This window comes from Lissotriton helveticus, chromosome 6 (assembly GCF_964261635.1).
Source record: "Lissotriton helveticus chromosome 6, aLisHel1.1, whole genome shotgun sequence".
NCBI classification, from domain to species: Eukaryota; Metazoa; Chordata; class Amphibia; order Caudata; family Salamandridae; genus Lissotriton; species Lissotriton helveticus.
Genome location: NC_136067.1, coordinates 1,502,109,350 through 1,502,133,235, shown reverse-complemented (window position 1 = coordinate 1,502,133,235; position 23,886 = coordinate 1,502,109,350). Strand labels below are relative to the sequence as shown.

Sequence of the window (23,886 nt, the reverse complement as noted above, 5' to 3'; positions counted from 1 at the left end):
AGCAACAATAAATAGTGAGTACTATAGTAAAAGGTAAAATTTCAAGTTATGACACACAGCTTTCAATACAGGAATATAAAAGGCCAATAACAAAATATTCTGCATTGCCATTTACAAAGGGATATTGAGTAAAATGGGCGTTCTCCTTTTATATGCTTTGCATATGAAATTCTTTCCAATCTAAATATAGAGCACCATTTAGATTTTGGCATGAAAAGAACTGCAGAAACATTTATTTCTACCGTTTTTTTCTAATTTACTGCATATGAAAATAATATGTTGGAATGTGGTGTGAAAGAAAGAGACAAAAAGCACACTAAAGAATGAACCAACAACATTAGCTTGGATCACTGGACACAGTATGGCAGCAAGAAGAAAGGAACCAATAAAATAACATTCAAACAATGACAAAATGTACAACCCTCTGTGATGGCTTCAGTGTGACATTCGCAGTATTGTGTCCCCAAAAACAGCCATTTTATGGCTTTTTTCTGAACAGTGACACTTTTTTTGTTTTGAAACATACAAATATTTTTCACTTTATTATCCTGCCCAAAAAAAATATATATACCTTGGCAGCACGTGTATTTTCTTTTCACTGCCAAAAAAGGCATGCCCCTTTTCAGAGACCTCTCAACTGAGAAATGTACAATTTCAATATAAATACTGTAGTGCCTACGCTAAGTGAACATGTACTCCAAATATTATTCAAGAGGTACAGAAAAAAGACCCTCTATGTAGTTTACAACTGACATGAATGTGCGTATTTTTCCTATTTTAAGTACTATATAATCTAAGCCTTTCTCCTGATACCTTAAATACTACCCAAAGAGCTGCATTTTTAAAAAGCTTAACTCTCCACAGCTGGTCTTACATTTATTTTTCTTGTTTCTTGTATGCATAACAAATAGGATACCTCTAAGACAATGGAACCATAAAATACAGCTCCATTAAATATAATGATGCAATTACAGGGAAAAAAACAAATGTATTTTTTAAGTGTATCATTGAACTGTTTAAGAAAAGCATTTACTGTATTTAAGTCGAGTGTAGTCTATTTCCATTCACATTAATATAATACATATGATGAGCAGCTTTAAAAATGGCTTCATCCCAAGGTAAAAATACAATTCACATACTTGTAAGCAAGGGTGTGCGTTTGAGTGTGTGTGTGTGTATATACATATGTATAGTCCAACACATTAGGGTATCTCTATCAGACAATATACAGACTATTATTGGATTTTCTATGATATGGGGAGTAGTTAATCACTTAAACCCTTAATGATATTATTGACATGTTGTGAGTCACGTTGTAGTTATGTCCCAGTTCAAACCTGAGGCAACAACAATAAAAAACAAAGCTTTTTTAAAAAGCAAAACAATATGTGGATGGAAGAATAAAAAGAAAAGATGTACTTTTCTCATGAGCTCCATCTCAAAGTCCCTAAGTCAACCAGTGAACTATGGAGTGTAAAAACAGTCACTGGAAAATCCCTGAGCTGTATATGTGTGTGTATATATATATGTGTGTGTGCGTGTGTATATATATATATATAGAGAGAGAGAGAGAGAGAGAGAGAGGGAGAGAGAGAGAGAGAGAGATTAAGTACTTCACCCTAATATATGTAAGCATTGAGAAAGATCTTAACATATATGGCTGGTACCATGTATAAACCACTTCATGATTCAAACAAAGTGTGTCGATGTTAAGGGATAACATCAATATATATTACAGCACTGCAATACACACATGGGGATATGTGTGTATGACAGATAGTGAGTACAGGGAAATGTTCTTTATTCTCACTTGTTATGAGTAGGGGCAAAACTCATCTAGTGAGCAGCTTGACTAAGATATGGACCTCCCTACCCTCATATAAGTACTCGAATAAAGATTGAAACTTGAAGTGGGCATTAAAAATACAAAAAAAATGCATCAAGTGCTCGCCCTTACAAACAATGTTTCTGCCTTTTGGAAAAGGGTTTATGGAGGGATTAAGCCTGTAATTTATATTTCTGAAATATCACTCTTGCTAGTGCTCTATTAAATTTTCGAGCCACATATGGTAGTATAAAAACACAACATATAACATAAAATAAAAGTAAATAGAGTGTATATCATCAATAGAGATATAACAGAGACACGTAGTTGATACAGTTATGAGGCGTTACTTGGTTTGGTGTGATAACTAGATGTTTATATCTAAGTCATTGTAAGAGCACATTTTAAGAGAATATTTGAAACACACTGTCCAACAATGATAAGGGTTTATCACATAAATGATTACTAGTTAATAAAGGTAAGTGCCTTGGTCTGTGCTATAAAAAGATTGAAATGAGTTGGTTCACAAGACATCATCCTAAAGCTAAAGGTCCAATGTTGTTCTCTTTTTGTACTAACTTCAGAAAGACTAACAATAACCATAGGTTTCAAAACAATGTCAGAACAGAGTGTGTGGATAGTGCGGAAATGGGGAACATTTGTATGCTTCTTGTGTGGGAGGTGCAATAAGTGTGATCTGCTTTCATTTATGCTCTATTAAATTGCATTAAGTTGTATTATAGTATTTAAATATTTTGCTAGAAATAAAGTTTTCAGTGTAAAGGTTAGTCAATATTTTATGCCTGAGGTGCGCCAATATTTCATGGTGTAAAATATATATATATACACAAACACACACACACACACACAGACACAAGCATAGATAGACGTACACAAACAAGAGCGAGGGGCAATATTGTATGTTCGTGTGCATTTAATTTAATGTTCATTGCTCACTGAACAAAAGTCATGCAACTCATGATGGCCGGAGCCTTGGCCAGTAGACCGTACTCCTTTATTTATTGACCTGGGAAAATGGATTCTATATAAAAATGCCTTCAGAGTTGCGAGCATGAAATAGTACGTAGTGCACAATTACGTGTATTACACTACTCAGTGACATGGTGACCAGGGTTAAGTTGCACAGCAACAAGTAAGGCAGACAGTCACTATCCATGGTGTATCACATTCACCAAACAACGATGTCACGTGCTTCAGACGTGGCGTTATCGGATTTTTGCTATCCTTGGGGAATTGACCTTACAATGGTGGATTTTTTGTGCTTTTATGGGAAATCTGGTGCCTACGAGTTGAAGGTGCCTGAGGGGGCTGCTAACAATTGCCTCACAATGTCGCTGACTTAGCTGTAGGTGAAACCACTGCAATGTTTTGAAGACCAGACTGCTGTTTTGGCTACTGTTATCAAGAAAATATAATTGCATTTTACCGCACACCAGTGTTTGTGCATTGGTACTGAAATGTGAGGAAACCAAGAATGCAAAGTGAAGTATTTTAGTGGAACTTCTTTTCTGAATTAGCAATACTGATGTTCTGGACGGGTATACAAACTCATCTATAGATTAATGTTTAATTGGTATTAAAATACTTTTAAGACATTTAGTGGTGAGTAGTTATGGGCCTATATGCACAGATGGCTCATCAACGAATTCAGGGAATGAACAGACTGAATGTAGGCAGACTTTTAATTTGAAATAGCAGGTTTTGCTTAAAGAAAAGCCTCTGCTGCTATTGGTGCAGCAGCGTGTCTATCAATAGCTTTGAAAGAGACAAAATTAGCTTGACATTTCGATTGTCTTTTGCACCCTGTTTACAAAGCAGGCCCTTAACTGTGCTTTTTTGTTTATAATAATAGAACCTCTTTATTCTTTCTTTGTCATGTTGTATTCCCATGGCAAATAGTTGTTCATACATCGGAGAGTGCGTGTAACAATTAGTTTATGCATGGAAACAATATTTTTACCTTAACCTCTACGATGCTTGTGACGGAACCCAGCCGTCATGAGACACGAGTGGCCTGTGTGCATGACGGCTGGGTTCCGTCACGACCCCGCCCGCGATTGGAATGTCCAGCACCGGGCTGGAATTCCTGCTGCAGGCAAGGTGTTAAAACCGCAATTTTACCATTTGTATCCTGGTTTAGTTAAATATATTTTGATCAAACAAATAGAGATGAAAAAATGCACTGGCATAAATCACATCTGCGGATGTTCAGAGTATAACATTCTAATTATTACCATTGCTGAGGGAGAAGATTCATGTCTTTGAGCCTTCATGCATTGTGAGTCATGGCTCCTCCTCACACGCCAAAAATGTTAATAAATAGCATATTGCACCTGCATATATACTATATTTATAACCACAAAAATAAAACATGCTAACATTCAAACATGACTGGTGCAAAGGAGCATGTTAATGACAAAGTAGAGGAGGAACATCCAGATATGGAACCTCTATTAGATCTAGCTATGCATCTGCACAAAGCCCATGTTGCAATCAATGTACAATAAAAAGAACTGAGCTTATACTCACAAGGCCTATTCAATGTGGTTGTGCTTTGCTTTTGGTGACACACCTTTGTTTATACCATTTACAAGTTCAAAAACAGCAGGCATAAACAATATTTTAGATCTGTGGACAGTTATATGCTATTTTTACCAATGTTAAGTGGGAGAGGGTCAGCATGACCCACTTGAGGTTTTGCCCCACACTCAACTATGGCCGTTCACTCTGCATATCTGCATGTACGCTATATACAGATGTACCAAGTGTCCTGTGCTTTTACCACTGATCAGAGTGGAGAGGGCCATGACTCTCACACAAGCAGACTCAAGTGAGTCATGATGCCTCTCACCTCCCTCAACTATGATTTAAAAAAACTGCATATCAGTCTCTGTGAATCTGTAAATATTATTTATTCTGAGCTGTCTTTTCATGTGAAAAGATAGTGTACTAGACCTTGTGGTAATGGGGCCAGTTGTTTCCTGAAGTTAATTTAAGATTGTCATATTTAGGCTGTACTATGATTATAGCCTTCAATTTGACATTTGCACTGGGGTAATAAATGTGTGAATGGAGATGTTCTAGGGCTGCTAACAATAACATGAGTTACTAGCACTTCAGTTATTTATATCTTAAATCACCTCAGCTACTGGAGACGTTCCAAGCATGCAATGTAGCTCAGTGCGTTATGCAATGACTTCCACCTGCTAATTTAATCTGAGTTACCTACAAAACATATGTGCGTTCTGCAGTTCATCAATTGCTGTTGAATTAGGGTGTTACTAACACGTGTTATTTACACTGACAAGCTGCCGGTCTTTAATAGTAAGTTCAATATGAGCACGAATAACAGTCATGATTCACTCCCGAATATGACATTCATGAGCCCTGTAAACTGAATAATTAAGTAGGTAAATGAATGTGACATTACAGTGCCTACACTGTCGACGAGTTAAATAAAACTGCACACGCACCTTTGTGCCTGTGCACCAGAACAATGGTAAGGCCCCAAACGTATGATCCGATAGCAACAAGTAGATATTTAACTACAGAAATGAGGTGTCATGTAAAATGCCTTGTAGAAAGTGGCCAGTCTCACCAAAGGTTTCAATGGCACCCCAAAAAATGATTACTGATTTTTCCTAGCAGTGTTGGCTTGCGTTTTCTTTCTAAATTATCCTTAAATTAGCTAAAAATAGCTAAAGACCATTTTCACGTAAAAATCCCCAGATAAAAGATGGTATGCTTTCTAGTGAGCGAGTTGAAAGATGGTGTAAGGTGATAAGCATTTATGATGATTCACAATGCGCCAATGTTTCTGTATATTGTCTGATATATGTACATGTATATTCCCACATTGCATAGAAAGACAATAAATTAAAAATGTACATTTTTATATACACCGTACTGATGTATGTGTATATATATATACATATATATATATGTGTGTGTGTGTGTGTGTGCTTGTATGTACACATACATGTGTGTATGTGTATACACCTGTGTAAGCATGTACTAAAAATATGGATGCATAAATACACAAATATGTAAAAATGCATTTCTGCAAGTATATCAAGGTATGTGTACATGTGTAAGAATATATATATATATACACACACAGAACATGTGCAATGATTGTGTGTGTTTGTGTGTGTGTGTGTGTTACAGAAGTTTGCAGGACGTCAAGATTTGGATTTTAGGTAAAACTTTACCCGTGAGTTACTTGTGCCATTTCTAATATAGCATATGTTGGTATATGTATGTCTATTCTTATCATCAAGATCGTGCTAATTAGTTTAGCTTTTGTACAATGTTTCCCTTATTTAAAGGCATGTAAACTAGGAACATTGTACAGTGCAGGCAATGATCCTCTCTGAGCGGTCTATTTTATAATCTCTGTACCGCTGAATTAAACAAAAAAATGATACATTTATCACAGGCAGAGTCAAGTGCTTTTTGAACACCATTCTGGGATGGATGTTCACATACTAAAACAACGAATGCTATTACTGCGCTACATAAATAACGCACCAAACCGGAGAAACAGAGTGAAATGCTTCCTGTATGGAGCTGAGGCCCTCCCTGTTGACCCGGCAGTGATCCCTCTTTGTCCTTTCTTCCTGTCTACTCTTTTGAGTGTCATATTATGATGCAAGATTCGGGAGCTGGAACCTAGTCTCCGTCGTGAGAATATTAGCTTATATACCGGTTGTGGTTTTCAGTGGCAAAGTTCACCATATTGTTCTAATGAACCATAATTACATCTGGTTTACTCTTCATTACACTCAGTAAAATATTACTGCCTGTCTTTCGTGCGCTGAAGAATCACCTCAACTACTAAAGATTAATTGCCAACCTAATGAATAAGTGCATCTAGCCTTGTTTTGTTTGGTGGGGTTTCTTTCAATGGCAAAATTAATTAGAATGTTGGTTTTTAAGAAGTTGTTTACATTTTATGGAGGGTGTGGTTTATAAAACGAAACCCTCTGTTTACAATTCGGTTTTATCAAGGTTAAAAAGGCATTTATACTGATATAATCAGTTTTTGTTTTAGAAACGTTTAATTTGTCAACAGAGTAATGACGTTTGGGAATCAGTGGGTCATACTTTTAGGTAGCTGTTGTTGAGGGCGTGGTGGGGGTACATCACAGGCTAGTTGCTTGTGGCCCTTTTGCCAGGAACTTCTGCTTTGAGCAACAAGTTTCTAAGAATTAGAAAGAGCCATCGATATGGTTCTAGATAGAAGGCACAAAGATATTTTTAACCCAAAGGGTTTCTAATTTTGAATGGAAGGGCTTTTACTGTTTCTAATATGAGCCCGAGGGGCATAGTTAACCTTTTACAGACTGGGAAGTAGGCTCAAATTGGATTGCCCGTCCTTACCCTCTTGTCTGTAGAGAGCTAACCATAAATACTCTGTTCCTCCGTAAGACACAAAAACAAAACTGTACATGATATGCATGAAAGAATTATGCAGCATGGTATTTTGTCAGAACGGAACTGAAACAGTGACGTTTTCTCTGAAATTAACCAGGAGGAAGAGGAGGTGGGAGGGACAATTTAAAAAGAGCCATAGCATACCATCCATACATGCCCTCTAACTAAAAAAAAAAAATAAAAAAAAGACAACATACACAACATGTAAATTATTGCACAAGAGAAAGGCTCTAATGTTTGCGTAAAATGCAATAGTATTGCCCCGATACAGATCATGCATTGGAACGGTAAGGGGGAAAAAGAAAAAAATATGTGTGCTGGTGAAAAGCACTGTCTTATATCCTTATCTTTCATTATTTTAAATCACAGGGGACTAGAAAAAATCTACAGGGGACCGATTGGGGGTATTAATATACCTCTATTCAGTTTTTATATCATTATTCAAGACTCGATCACTGTGCCATTTTTTCATGTGTTTCTCCAGGGTACTGTACACGCTAAAAGGCATCTGACAAATTTCACATTTGTAAACGTCCTTCCCCACCTGACCATGTGTTTTCATGTGCCGGGTGAGTTTGCTACTCTGGGCGCAGGCGTAGTTGCAAAGCTCACACTTGTATGGCCTTTCACCCGTGTGGCTCCTCCTGTGAACAGTGAGGTTACTACAGTTCTTGAAGATTTTCCCACAGTACTCACAAGTGTCGCTGCGCTTGCCCTCTTTTGAGCTCGGCCTGCCAGGGCCGGGGCCGCTAATGTGTGGGGTGCTTCCTCCACTTCCCGTGCCACTGCGGCCTGAAATCCCTCCGTCCATCTCTCCTGGAGGCGTGGAGAAACGTAAGCTCCCGTTTTCGGACGAGTGCTCAGAGGAGGAGGCAAAAGGCGATTGTCTGGAGTCTCCAAAGGTGAGGAATGGATCTTTGAGCTGCCTGGATGCTGCGTAGCCAGCCAGCCACTGGGAGTAAACATTTTCTGAGTTAGGCATTGCTGAAGCAGGCAGGTCAAATTCCTTCTCAAGTTTAATGCGTTTGGAGAAGGGGCTCAGGGAACTGGGACTACCTAACAGCAGTTTTTTTGATAAGCCTCCAGAGGCCGATTCACCAGGTGAGCAGCCTCTCCCATTGACAGCGCCATCATCAATGCGATCAGATTCTCCCGCCACAGAATCTTCGTCACAAGTGTCTCTGTGGACTTCAGTTTCAGACAAATGACCCCTTTTATGTTTTTCAGCCAGCACCTGGTGAAAGGCCTCGCTGAAGTGGTGCATGACGCTCAGGCTCATGCCTTGCATGATGTCTGGCATGGAGCGGTTCTCCTCACCAGTCCTGGAGTTATTTTCATGGTGGCGGGCAGCTTCTAGATTAATGCCAAAACTATAATCGTGCCTACTGTCACTCTCATTCAAGTCCTCCTCCTCCTCTTCCTCTTCCTCCTCCTCCTCTTCCTCCTCCTCCTCCTCTTCTTCCTCCTCGTCCCCATTTTCTGGAATCATATTGGGATCATGTTCACTCTTGAACTTGGCTACTACGGACTTAAGAGCGCTGCTTGCACTGCCAGCATGGTCACTTGTTCCAGGCTCTGGGGAGCTGGCTGTGGAGAGACCGTCATCTGATTTTACTGTCATGGGGGAGGATTTGTGCATGTGTGTTTTCATATGGCGTTTTAGTTTGCTGGCTTGCGTACATGCATGGTCACAAAGGTTGCATTTGTAGGGTTTCTCACCAGTGTGGCTTCTACGATGTACTACCAAATTACTCTGAAATTTGAATGTCTTGCCACAGAACTCGCAAGATTTAGATTTTAACGGTGGCTGGGAAGGTGGGGGAACTGACTGAAGAGGAGGAAGGGGAGGTGTTGCCAAAAAGGGAGGCTTGCTGCCTGGCTGGAATGGTTGCAGTAACCTTTGCATAGGACTGGGCCGGTTGGGAGATAACGGTGGGCTGGAACCAGAGGTGTTCCCAGCCAACTCTCTAAGTCTCCTGGAAAAATCCATAGCTGGTGGCTCCATGGCCAGTGGGTTCAGTCGCAGCACCCTGTCAAAGGCACTAGGGTGATGGGTTGCAAGAGCCATCTCTTCTGCACCGAGACGTTCTATGCGATGTGGATCTATGTGATGCCTTGGCGGCGGGCTAAACAAAGGAGGCGTGGGTGGAAAGCGGCCTTCCCCTAGACCAGAAACCTCTCGCGACACTGATCCAGGTATTCTCAGCAGGTTAAAGGGATTATTGTCTGCAACGTGAATTCCATGGAGTGGTGGCTGTGGGGGACATTCTGCACCCAGTCCTGATGGGATGCCTACCCGCGGTGTCAAGGGGCTGCCGTGATCACTTTCCAGGTAGATTCTGAAGCCGTGGGTGTTCTGGGCATGTTGCAAGAGAAACCATGCACTGTTGAATGGCTGTTTACAAGTTGTACACGTGTAGCTGCTGGGCTCTTCTTTACCTGAAAAATAATACAATGGCAACATCAATTTTTAATCACTGTGTTGTTTATCAAAGATTTACAGTCACTGCTTTTACTTTTAACTTATGTTAATCCAAACATTTAATACATTAACTAATATAACAGTTTCAGAGTAAGATGCATAATTCAGAGGCATTCTTTGTATTCTTAAAATCAACCTGAACATCTTGAAATGCTGTACAATTATTTGCCCATACTTTTCAGAATGTTGTCACATTTGTCATACTTTTATTTTGGCATACATTTAATATTCCACTGCTCTTTTGCACAAAAAAAAAAAAAATGTGAGGTGATTTTGGTACAAGCAATCTAAGGATTTTGTGTTTTTGATACTACCTGCTTTCAAGGGATTGTTATAGTTAGAATTAAAAAACGCAAATTACACAACATCTCAAATTGTAAAGCATTGGAGCATTTTACTGAGGATGAACATGCTTTTTCTGTAAGATAGATGTGTGACAAACAAAAGACATGGCGCAGATGAAAGTAGTAAAGCCCTTGATACCTCAGCTATTAAAAATATCTAATCACCTGGATGAAAAAAAAATCTGAATAAAACCATAACATCTACTGTAACTTATTCTCTTTGAAAAACATACACAGTCTGACCCTCAGAAACATAGTCAAAACCATCACTGCAGAAACCATCTGCATGTTTCGCTTGTTTTGCGAAGATGTTAACAATGAATACAAGGTATCGCAGAGTCACATGATCCAGCTTCATTTCAGACATCCTTGAGAAGAACTTAGTGAGTCAAAAGTCTGGCTGGTGGCCAGCACGCCTGGCTACCAAGCTTTGCCGACCAGAAGTCACTTTATTTCTCTCAAAGAGAAAATGACGACTGCCTCTTGGGAAAACGCTGCCATCACTTCATCTCATAATGCTTCACATTTAAGAGACAAGATGGAAGAACCAATTATGCAGATAAATAACAACACCTAGCCCTGGGGTGGTGTGGTCATTACAAACTACCATTTTCCAAAGTACAAAATAATCTACCAATTTTAGGATTTCTTGTTCAAAGGAGTACAGTCATCACTCCTTATTTTGTAACTTAAGTTGGTATTTCTATGGTGGACAGGAGTGGACGGCAACATAGTGGATCACCAAACGCATTGGATCTGAATGGCATTCTATTTTGGTCCTGGCTGACACACAGGGTAAAAGAATGCTTTCCAGTGTGAACAGCCCCTGCTGCCTAGCTCGGATGTGTACACACTTTAAAGAACAGTACATATGAGTGTGTTCTTTAAAGTAAGATCGTAGGTCCCAGATGAACGATGGAAATGAGTTATGTATGAAGAATATTTATAAAAGGGAGAAGTTCATGGAAAACTCTGAACAACACACCTTTCTTGGCAAGGGCATGTGCGTATATACCCTCTCCCTATAGAAGTCTTGAGTATGCTGGTGAGGAACAGGAAGCAAGGTGACATGTCCATAAAAGGAGTAGGACATAGGCGTATTGCTCAAAATTCCGGCTGTGTATTAAAGGGTTCTCAGAGACTCCAAAAAGACGACAGCTTACACTGGATGTTACGTGGAGGACTTTAACTTTACGAACAAAACCTATCGTACTTTAAGAGATCATGGCTCAGAGTACCCATGTCAATTGAAAATAAAAAGGTATGTTTACCAAAAAAATTCTAAAACCCCAATAATTAAACAGACATGGAGAAGAAAGTAACTAGAGGACACTTGTAATGTGAGAAACGAAAAAAACTAATCAACATATGTATATGCTATTGCCCCTGCTTAGAGTGTCAACACCCTCCTCTGAGGGCACTAAAGGCTATCAAGTGTCTACACTGTAATTAATGACCTGAGCCAAAAGCGAGGGCCTATAAAGGTGTCAGGCAATCGACAGCTCTTAACACCCAACAGCATGTCAGTTATAGGGTCAATAGCACCCATCTCCCAAATCTAACCCTTCACAGGCAGTTAAGCAAGCTCCCTGAACCTCACACTGACCGCCGATTACAGGCAGTAAACAGTAGTTAATGCTTCCATTCGAACCATTTTCACTGCTTTAGCCGTTCTCATAATTCCTTATAGAACACCAATTAGCATTATGGGTTTACAAAATATAATACAAATCATTTCACTCGAAATAATGATGGAGATTTCTTCTTCAAGTGGGTCACCGGTGTACCTAATATGCAACCACACAGCCGAGGGTAAAGAAGAAACTAGGGAACAGAGAAAAAAAAGTTGCGGGGTGCCCCTTTTGTTTATTATGATGATGTTTGCTATTGATTGTAAAGTGAAATATAGCAAGGTCAAACAATAGGGCAAAATACTGCACACACACCAGTCAGGAAATTTCTGCAAAAGCCACAATTTGCAGATCAAACGATCAAAAACAAAAGTGCTTGCAATCCGCTGAAGAGCAAAAGTACCCACAGTGCAAATTAAGCCACACTTGCAACACAATCGGGCCTGACTATGTACTGTACTCCGGGCCTGACCTGTAATTTACTTTACAATGCGCTCCTAATCTCATTGAATGCATCCTGCTCTTGGATAAATCTCTTTACAAGATTAGATAATAGATGCAGAAATTAGGTTTCAAACATTTGCTTAATGTGAAAAAGCAGACTGATTTTCAGGGAAAACACTGTTGACATCATTGTCCAGTCCACCCAGGTTTTTACCTTTCTTGTCGAATCAAAAACGATTGATTATTTGCTAAAATCTGTTGTTACAATTTGGTGCAAAGGGGTAGAAATAAAGTACCTGGTAGCTGTAAATCAGAAAATTCTTTTTCAGCAGTATCGTGTGACAAAAATACTGTTTCTTAAATATCCTTTATAAAATTATAATCTCACTAGGTATAGATTTTCTATTATTATAATCAATAATTTTGTAGGCGAATTTAAGGACTGTCAATACAGTGCCCTAAATAGCATTCACAATAACATTGTCACATTAGTTATAAATGTAAGAATTATTACACTCCAATGGGACAATATTTTTGTAAACGATGTTTAGGACAAGATATTTATGTCAGACGATATTCTAACATCAGTAGTATGCTACATGCTATAGGCTTGCGTATGGAATTTGAGCAAAAGGAACAATATAATAACTCTGGGCCACGACTGCAGGAATTTAAATCTTTACTCCTTAAAAAATCTTACGAAAATAATTAAAATAAAATCCACCCATTAATTTTTTTGTACGCACTTTGTCTCACAACGATAGCAAAACCGTAAAACCAGTACCAGGAATCTGAACAGATCCATTGCTGTATGCATAACGTGCTATGCAGGCAGAGATGTTGGCCTGAGCTAGGATATAAAATGAAATCCAATTGGTTTTTTGCTTTGCCGTTATCTCCATGCATACGCTCGAAGCAGCAAAGCAAAAAAAAAAGCAAGCGATTCATTTTGTTTCATTCTATCAGCAACTGAAAAAGCACCATCATCCCTTGCGACACTAACAAACGTAATTCTACCATACGTCCCTACTCATAACGTCAAGTCAGAGAAAATGGTATTTCATTCTATAATGAGCGTACCACATACATACAGTTTTTCACGATTACATGTTAGTATTCTCATCAACAAGATATTGTGGATCAGAAGGGCAGCCTATGTAATCATAATGTCAATGAGAAGGGCCGCTACAACGGAGGCGGCAGATTACTGCAAGGGCCGCTTTGAAACTGGTAATTATTACCAGTCCACTAATGGCAAATGATGCATTACGGTCTCATCATGCAATCTGTATTTCACTCAGCTGTTGCCAGGGCAGCATATTGTATTACACGAAGCTCGCTCTGGCTTCGACTGCTCACGCTGAAGTCATCAATAAATGTGTTACGTATGATAATTCTTAAAATTACATTGTTCAACTGTTTAACGATGAACATTGATTTCCTGCATGGTGTTATTATGGCTGTTCTGACTGGCTGATTTATCACAATGGTCTTCCTTTGACTTGGGGGGGTGTGGGGAGGCGGGGCATTTAATATATTCAATAGTTAGGGTAATCCTGGCAAAATTGTACGAGGTGACCTATTACAGGTGTAATAGCACATTTAGTTCTGGCATCTGGGTGAATTGTGGTGTAATTTATGTTTTACTTATCTGTCATAGCTTTAAAAGTATGATAGAAAAGTAGGAACATAACTTACTAACATTATTTCTTTGGAAGGCTGATTTAGGCAATTCATAGGGGTGTTATCTGTCCTTAATTTAATCTGACCACCACTGAATAGCACATGTAGATATACACTCACTAAATTGCATGACAAAAATATTGTATCTAGTACATCGGGCATAACATCTACATTGCAGGGTAAATCTAGGTAAGTAGGCATGGAGTGAACAATACCTTGTCGATGCAGTTGTTTAAATAATTTTGTAACCCCATAGAAGGAAAAACGGAAGCCTAAGTCAAGCCTGCATAACCTTGCTTAACATCTCCATTCAAGGTTTTTCAGAAATATTGCACTTTTTCAGTTTCTTTTTCTTATTTTCCGACCAGACAAGTTCAGTGTGAAGAACTTCGTGGAATTAATTCTACAGTAAGAGACTTGAGGTTACATGTGGCACTTAATCACAAGCTCCCAGGTTCAAGTCTTAGCTCAAAGCTTATATTTGTGTTGCTTCGAGTGACCTTAATTTGACTGCAATTGTTTGGTGTATTAAAAGCTACTTCATTCATTTTGAGACACGTTCACAGGCCCAAAGATGCATAGGACGTAAGTCGGAAACCACAAACTCAACTTGGAACCTTTAAGCACCGTGCTTAGGGCTAGATGTAGGTAAATGTTATTTACCGATTCATAAATACCGAATTTTACCGATTCGGTATTTATGAATCGGTAAATATGAAGGGGGGAGATGTAGGTATTTCCAGATGTTGAAATACCGAATCGTTAATATTCGGTATTTACCGATTCGGTAAATACCGAATCGGTATTTCCTATTGATTCCTATGGGCTGTGAAGCCCATAGGAATCAATGGGCAATACCGATTCGGTAATTACCGAATCGGTAAATACCGATTCTAGCAAGGGTGCAGGGGGTGTAACTTTGACACCCTCTGGCACCCCAAAAATAGGCATGTGCCCCCTAAGGGCATGTCTGTCTGTCACATGGCTAGGTGTGCATGCACACATGTGCCATGCACACCTGGATTCGGTATTTTAACACCCAATTGGATTGGGTGGGAAAATACCGAATTTGTAGGGCCTTTGGGACTCAGAAGAGTCCCACCTACATCTGGGATTTACCGAATCGGTAAAATTACCGATTCGGTATTTTACAGAGTAGGTAAAATTATGCCCCTACATGCCAATTCTTAAATACCGGTCGGTAACGGCCGAAATCGGCCGTTACTGACCGGTATTTAGGCTCCTACATCTGGCCCTTAGTGAGACATTTGGTAGAGCAAGCAAGCAGTATAGAAAGAGATAGAAATTGTGACTTTCAAGCACACAAGAAAATTTACTTTTTCAAAGGCCATGCCGAGTAGGCTTTAGGACCAGAAGAACGCAGCACAAACTGGTTGATTCCCACCCACCCCCTTTGCTGAGTAGGCTGGTTACTGACAGCCAAAACCAGTAGACAGGGCAAGGTCAAATGGCCTGTGCCCAGGGGGTGCTGCAGGTGTGGGTCCGAGGTTTTCATTAAAAGAATTCCAAAATGTTCAATTAATCAAACTCTGTGAATTGCTGGATTTTTAATACTAAAAATAAAGTGAATTAAAAAAGCATAAAATTACACTGAAACACTTCAGCTGAATAGTATTTTTTGGGGAATATCCAAAACCAAAAAATAGTGAGCTTCCCGAGTTATAGGTAGCTGCAGAACCATAACGCAGAACCACTAAAAACTTCAAGCTAGAGGTCAAAAATGACATCACAAATGACACTGATGACATCACAGTCAATCAACATCAGACAGAGCACGACTGAAGCTACAAATGATTGCTGTTTTGTTCAACTGTTTGCCAAATGGGGTAAAACACATGCATCTCTTTCTGTGAGATAGGTACTTTTAAATAAAATACAATGAATGTGTACATGCAATAGCATTGCTATAATACAATCATAGCAGTGGCAATTCTCTAAAAACATTACAGACATCAGGATTGGCATACTTAACAATGTCACTCTTGACATCACTTAAGCATAAGACATATGATAATAGCATTGAAACTACAAGGAACTTTTTTACAGGAAATACAGGCGCGTATATATTTATATAATTATCAAGGAACTTTGTATGTTGAAAGTGCTTCTGCAAACCCCAATTTACAGTGAATATGAATGGGAAAGTGCAGCAATGTAGGCTGCCATCCAGCTGCTTAACGGCCCATTGGCTGGCAAGCACGAAGGTAGAGGTACGTGTTTGTCCAACACAGGCTCTGCAAGATGCTTTAACAGGTCAATATACTGGGATGGTGGATTGGTCTGCTGGAACAGTTCTGTGGAAATAGTAATAAAGTTCTGTTTATTAAGTTAGTACGAAAACCTTGGAGCGGGTGAAGGCAATACAAAAAGAATCATAACTAGGATGCCCCGAATTATCACAGATAAGGGAAATGAGGCACAGAAATAAAGTGATCTGCCCAGTAGTGCACAATGTTGGTCAAGTGGGGAAACCTGAGTGTGAGACAAGCGAACATCAACAATGCCTCTTTTAAAAAAATATATATATATCCATTCTTCTTTGTAATATATAACAAAGAATCAGAGCACTTGTATCTTCGGTAACTTGAGTAACTTGAGTAAATTATTTGACTGTTTCTATATTTTTTTTATTAATTTCATCAGCAGATGACCCCAAAAGGCTGTTTCACCCAAATGCAGGTTACGCTAGGGCTTTGCCGTAGTGCTATCCGTAGGTCTAGAGGTCTTGAGGGTCCAAATCGACTAGAGAAAAGTGTCTCTATGAAATGTGGTTTCAGAAGTCCAATTCCATTTTTTCCAGGCAGAATCCCTTGTGTATAGACGTAAAACTGGTTCTAGAAAGTTCACATTAGACCACAAACCACAACTCTCCCAGAAAGCTCTATGTAGTTTTAGTTAACCAACCCCCTTCTCAAATTTGATAAAGTAGTGCCCCTAAGAAACGTTACACTGTCAGCTTTACAATTCTGAATCAGAGACACAGCAGAAGGGGCTTGTTAAGATGGGCTCTAACAGTTTGCATTGAAATGCAGGTGCTAACAATTAGTTAAGTTGTCTAACAAGCTTTATGACTTGTTAGCCCTGTGTGAAAGTAACAAACTTTAGGTGGTTATGGCATGTGTTTTAATTTATTTTAACAACAATATATGTATAAATATGTTAAGTCTACATCTGATCTTGTTTTTAACACAGTGAAAGTGTTCACCCTATCGTCTGTCTGCAAAGCACCTCAGTTGTTAATATGGTTGCTATTGATGTTTCCCTAATATTCCTTGCAAATGTTTTATACAATGTTGTCTCATACAAAGACTTTGCATCTGGCTGCAGTGGTAATTGTAGTCCACATCTCCAGGTTGAAATGTGCTGTTTAACCACTACACCTGAATTTCTCTCTGGATTAGGGCTTGAAACCAAACCTTCGCAACATTAGCTTTTCTTATTTCTTTCTAAAGCTGTTGCTTAATGTATTGATCTGGAAATTGATTGCAGAAAGAATGAAGAACAGTTTCTTCTGATTTTGTAATGAAATAGTTTGCACAACAGAAACGTGTCATAAGTGTGATTTCATGTTTTTACTTCTTTATGTATGAATAGTTGTACAAATAAGTTTGAGTGTGTATTGGTTTGGAAAGGCATGCACATAAACATGTACGCGATAATACCACCACTGTTCTAATTCATCATACTCTGCTGAGCTCTGCTTAGGCATACAGAATTAATAAACAACATGTTGCGCTTGCCAACGAGTCTGAGAAAATGGCTAAGAAGGCGATCATTGACTGCACCTGCCACAAAATTGTCCTCAGCCACAATCCGCCACCTGACAGCCATTTTTTGATAAAAGGCCAGAAGAGGTGAGAAGCTGATGGCTATAACCCACAGCTTACAGACCTATTTTCAAAATGGCCACCTAAGCATTTACAGAGTATGGGTGGCAGAAGGGCGCTTGCATGCACCAACAGGTATTTTAAATATTTTTCTACACCCACAAATTAGAAAACTTATGTCTGAATAAAGATGTTCGAGAAATAAGCCCTAAAAAACAGATGAAACATTATTGTTTCCAAAAAACATTAACAATTGTTCCAAGCAAGACAAAATTCTGTTGGATAGAACCACCTTTGTCACATAGGGTGGTTGTGTTCTACACTGTAGTCAACTGTACAGTCTTCACATTGCATGTTATTACGGCTCAATTCCAAGAATCCGTAATTTTCACCATCAACACTAACTATGTTTCGGAATCAATGACTTGAACTTGAATAGAAGGCAGGACAGCAGCACAAACCAATCACCTTAGAATACTCTACAAAAAATGTTTACATCCCCACTCTCACTTTGTTTCGTTTGTAAATCCACACAATAGCACCCAACAGCTCAGTCGCTCACGATGCAGCTGTCTTTCACTGCCTCCTATTCTCTGTAGAAAGTCCTTACTGTCCCTATTTTGACCTACTTCCCAGTAAGCTACTTACGCTTCATTTACCGGCACAACAAGAACGCATCTGTTACAACACGAATACTAGAGACAAACAATCAAATAACACCAATTCCGCTTCAGTCTCAGTTTTGATGGCCAACCTTTTCAATCCATCAACAAATATCACTTTTCAAGTATTTCACTATTCTGCTTCATATATGAATTCTCACACCATTTATATTATTCCAAGGGTTGGTGGTTTGTAAAACAAAAAAGATACTCAAAATGTGTAAGGGGTTAATCAAGGGGGTGTTTGAGGAAAAGGCTGCCTCTTGCTCAACAGGCAAGCGTCTTTTAGATATACTTGGTCAATATTCGACTCCTAGACTGAAACAATGAGGCTTCAATGTCCACAAGCCCTGGAGCTCTGATGAATTAAGTCCATTAGGATTGTGTCCATAAAAAGTCTCCAAAGAAAGCCAAATTCTTTTACGGTTATTACAACCGGTCCTGCAAGTAAAGTTGTTTTTCTCAATGTATACTGGAGCAAAGAAAAGAAGTCCAGCCTATTATACCACTTAGGGGTCTAATTGGTTCATATGTATACGCTAGAGAAAAGGCAGAAAGTTGTCTCATCACATCAAAGATGGCTGACCTTTGCCTAGATTGTACCAGAGGACCTTCAGCGGTAACATTTACACAGTGATAAGAGTTTTGTTGAGGACTACAGAGGTAAATAGAATTTTCATAATTACACGCTTAAACACTAACGCTGGCCATTCACCCTTTTGAATGATATTCTATTGCTTTTGATTGGTCAAAGATCGAATTTCTAGTGAAGAAGAGTTAGTTGTTCCGAACTGTAGGTCATTCATAATTCTTACTTTTTTTATTTTGTTTCGCATGAAATGTATTGAGTCTTGCCTGTCAGAAAATGTAGACGTCTTCAGGAAAGAAGATAGGAGGAACAGAACCGATGAGAATAGTGAGATTCTGTGCGATTGGCTTTGGTCTGAAGCTGAACCAAAACCTTTCTCATACAAAGTGAGGCTTTAAATCTGCTATTCATACACTGAAAAGGGTGTGTCTAGATTCAACTCACTCCACCACTGGGAGAATTTCTTCCTTTACAACCTATCCCTGCTCTTCTAAAATGTTTTAGGACATATAAACTCCTTAGAAATATTTGGACCTAAAATTATCCAGGAAAGGAACTGTTCACTGTCTTAGTCTCCAAGTTTCTTGTCTGGTAAAAGTTGCTTGGAAGTGATTAATGGCAGGAGAAGGGAACTGTTAGTTTCTAAAAGTACTTTGGAAAAGACAATCGACAAATGGCAAACCAGCGTCAGCTGAGGGAGTAATGCCAGGGCGGAGGAGGAATAGAACAGCAGGTATAAACATTTTATATTCACAGGCTACCAAGTGCATGGAAATAAACTGCCTTACCAAAAATATGCCACAAAGCATATTACTACAGCCAATCTCATAGAAAAGACAGTTGTATGGTGTGATTATTGTGGATGATCTACTTGAGTCGGGGCTTGATAGAGGGGCCACAATTCTCGGGAAGGGGGTAAAGATGTTGAAAACAGCTGCCTAGAAGGCGAAAATCCTGATACCAGTTAATATCAAAATACAGAGATAAAACAGAGAGGGGCACTTTTTTAGAACTTAAATTGATTCTAAACTTCAGCACCTGTAACCCAAAAAGATGAATCACTGAAGGGGTAAAGAAAGTTAACAGCAACAAAAACACATGCAGGCTTTACTGCCAAGGCTGGTCCCATTGTAAAATGATGCGATGTATCTATTTTCTGAGTTCTTATGTGTCACATGCAATGCGCAGTCAGGTTCTCAAGAGCAGGGTTCTTTCTCCAAAGACCCTGGAGGGCCGGATCAAGGCCATATTTTTAAGATAACTTCATGTATCTAAATTGGGATATTCTAGAAATTTGGCATGGATCCAGCCCTCCAAGACTGACTCTGGAGAACCCTGCTCTAGAAAAGAGTGACCAGTCAATTATGTTTGGATGGCAAAATCCGCTGAAATTCCAAAGAAATGGAATTTAGGCTTTTCTGCTTCGTTGTACATAACGTGAATATATCAGACCATATTATTCTCAGTCAAGACTAGTGGAGACACATTGGAGCTAGAGAAAAAATGTTTTGTCACTCTGGGGAAGAGTAAGAAGGGTGTAGCGCCTTTTAACAACGTTTGTACTTTCACAACTTTCCACAGCAGTTAATAAGGTAGCATTTGTGAGAATAAAGTGAAAATTAGAGAGCGGCAGATGGAAGAAGTGCGACCATCTCTAAATATGGCATCTATTCTTTTTATGCCAAAGTAAATGCACAGAATGGTAGGAAACCAAAACAAAAGCTCAGGTATGCAAACTACCCATCCCTGACCATTTTAAACATGAGTGACATCTGAAATTACTGGGGATCGTAAATTTCAGATTCTCCTCAAAGCTACTACCAGCCATTCTGTATTGATGCCGCATGCAGAAGGCATGTAGCTGTGGTGAATTGAAAGCATGCATGGCTCAGCCTTATGCCCTGAATAATCAAGATACCGAACAGTAGAAGCTGCAGACTATGTATGGTCAGTTTCTTAAGAGCTGGGTGACCGTATGGCCCTGGCTGTCCACAACTGTGCTCATATTCTGTCTCTGTGCTGCAGCGGCTGCACTGATACCCCTCTTCCAGCTCAGGTGGTTAAATGCAGTGGCACATGGGCCTCTTCCAGTAATCTTCTTTTAAAAAACTTTGAAACATATTATTAAGTTAAGTAGTAAATAATATGCCTATTACTGCTTACCAGGTGTATTTGTCTTACAAAAAGCTCCTTGGTAAATGATATTTACCAATGTTCACAAAATCAGCTTAAAAAAGGCAAAGACTGACAAGAAGAAGTAAACTCAGCAAAAACTAAAGTCTTGGCAAACTCTCAATGAAGCGCATTGTCCAACTGGAAGGAAACCTAACGAGCAACTGCTCAGTTTCGAAGTCTTCTTTAGACATTGTTTTGAGGACCCAATACATACTCAAACACTTTTCATCAATTATTGCCTTAAACTCCTCTGCTCAATGAATGTTCCCCCCGCTTAGCTACAGGCAGTTCACCCATTACATACATGTTCAGGTGGACTTTAGTTTTGGGCCTATTTATTCCAGCACAGAAGCCTTTGCCTCCTGATAGCTTCTGCTCCCCTTCTGCTGACTGATCTTCCATGATCCATCCTTTCTCTTTGTAGAGTGTTTGTTTTCTGCCGGCTTTCAACACCTAGTTCCAGGATTGGATCTATAGATGGTGGTCTAGAGAGTACCACCACCTCCTCGTTGATGCCTGCGCGCCCCTCCCTCCACAGTGTCCTCCCAGATCCACTATTGCTCCCTTCCTTTCACGTGTTTCCTAATTCATTGATAAGCTTCAATCCCACCCGCCCCAATTTCTGCTGGGTTGACCATACCTGCTCCTGTCCTTTTTGGTGCCAAGGGTCAAGTGTGGCAATTTCTTCACTTGGGTCTCCCAATATTTATTTATTTATTTATTTATGAGATTTGATAAAGCGCGCACAAATGCCCTTGGGCGTCTCGGCGCTGCAACTTCTGCATCATATTCTCAACTACAAATGTACAATCTAAGGCATTACTGGTAATAGTATTTTGTATCCTACATTGTCTCCCAAGTTATTTATTTCTGACTTTTCACTGTATCCTTTCTGCATGTGTTCTTTGAAGTAGATTCTGGTTAAATGACAAAGGTAGAACTAGTGGTTTGTGAAAAGCTCATGTATGTTTTATTTGCGTTAGGTGGAAAGCTCTATAAGTACCACGCGTGAAGGAACATAACTTTCGTCTTAAGAAATATATGCTTTATGAGCCCTGAAAACCAAAGGAAAAGTGAATCAGTGCTGCATAGACGTCCATTTCACACAAAGTAGAAATTACATTCAGAGCACGAGAAAAAAATGGGCCTGTGTTCGACACATGTGCAGAGCCGCTCTATAATTTGAAACCAATTTTGCCAACGAGTACAAAATAATGGCTGCTTGACCTACAGATCTGCTCATCAATATGAGCATTGGATTTTAGCAACAGTTCACGATGACCCAGATCTGACTGGGAAAGTTTCCTTCTTGCTCATAAATAAGGAAAGGAAAATGTGTCTGCGTTGGCCTCGCCTGGCAGCTTATTCTCGCTGCAGGAAACTTCAGGGACGAAGGACATGGAAAGCCTCCTTCTGCCCTAAGGACACATGCATGCGGAAGTGACCTGGCTATGAAGGTGGCACGAAGACAAATTCTAGGCCCTAGTTGTTTGAGTGACACAAAAGACCCAGAGGCACAAGAAGACCAGCCTCTCAGGCACATTCATTATTTTGTGTTTTAGATCAGATAATAGGTCTAGCTCAAATTTAGGAAACGTGTTTCAGATAAGCTGCTCCCTGTATCATCTGGAGGCCTTTCCATTCCAGGGCTGAGATCCTTTCCAACAAGTCTATTTAAACATAATAAATCAAAGACCATGGACCTGACTGAATGTTTGTGCGAGGAAAGTTTACTTAATTGTTAGCTCAACTGGCAGACAATTCCCACTCAAGCAAGTTCTTGTTAAAGTATGCCCAACTGGAAATGATGTGGTCAGACCAACATCCACGCCAAGAGTATAATCAATTTTTTTTTAAAAATAAACTGTATGAGATACTAAGTAAAATCATGGTGATTTGGTAAACCTAAGATCTCCATACATGAGTTCCATTCTTCCACAAACAGTGCAGGGCTTTCCAGGTGAAGCAGTACTCGAACGCTGCATATTTGTGTTTTCTTTTGCTTTTAAGGCGTAGGGTTAAAAGAATGCAAGGCATGCATGTTCACCATTGTGCATGCAAAAGAAAAATTCACAGTGCGTTAAGGTGAAGGGTCGAGGTGCCTTGCCTGTGGCAGGGTGGAGTGAAACACGCAAAGGCTGTGGTACCACTTCCCTATACGAGTGTAGGAAACTGAAATTGTAACGTCTAGCATGGCAGACTCTGTGACGCCTCCAGTGGTGTAAGGAACTTGATGGGGCCCCCCTGCAAAGTACATGGGCAGGGCCACTGTGCTCTGGGCCCAGTATAGGGCTCTCAGGCAAGGGGACCATGCACAGTCCGGAGGCGGTCCCCTGGAGCTCGGTCCGCCCTACTTCACCACAGGGCTATTCTTACGCCACTGAATGCCTCCATTATGCAGCAAGTGGGAAATCACACTGAGGAAGGAGGTACGGCTAAACTTTCAGGAACCCCAGCTAGGAAAATAGGCAAGGAGTATGTTTTTTCCTCATGCATGCAACATCCTTGTAATCTTACCCAACCCTGTCAATTGACTGTGCCCCTAAGACACTTCATAAACAATAGCATTCTGTCTTCCCCCAAAACCTATTACCTGGTATTTAGACACGAGGGGCTAGCTACATTCCTGCACTACTCGTATCACTGCTGCACTATTTCTACTGCTATTGGCTTTCCCTCAGAGGTAGTGGGCGCTGTGCCCTGGGAGTAGAGAAATAGACACGGTGCCATCTAATTCTTCAGTTTC

The 23,886-nt window shown here is 39.8% G+C and overlaps 1 protein-coding gene across 3 annotated transcripts in view; it reads right to left on the bottom strand.

Moving 5' to 3' along the window:
* The window catches only part of BCL11A (BCL11 transcription factor A), a 155,690-nt gene that overhangs the window by 3,214 nt on the left and 128,590 nt on the right, over positions 1–23,886 (bottom strand). The window contains exon 3 of one of the 3 annotated variants that reach the window (XM_078649304.1): positions 7,827–9,721. In XM_078649304.1, coding sequence (XP_078505430.1) covers positions 7,827–9,721 — 1,895 coding nt within the window. Of the gene's footprint in view, positions 1–7,698; positions 9,722–23,886 lie in introns of all 3 variants that reach the window. The other 2 variants (XM_078649305.1, XM_078649303.1) reach the window with 2 other exon arrangements.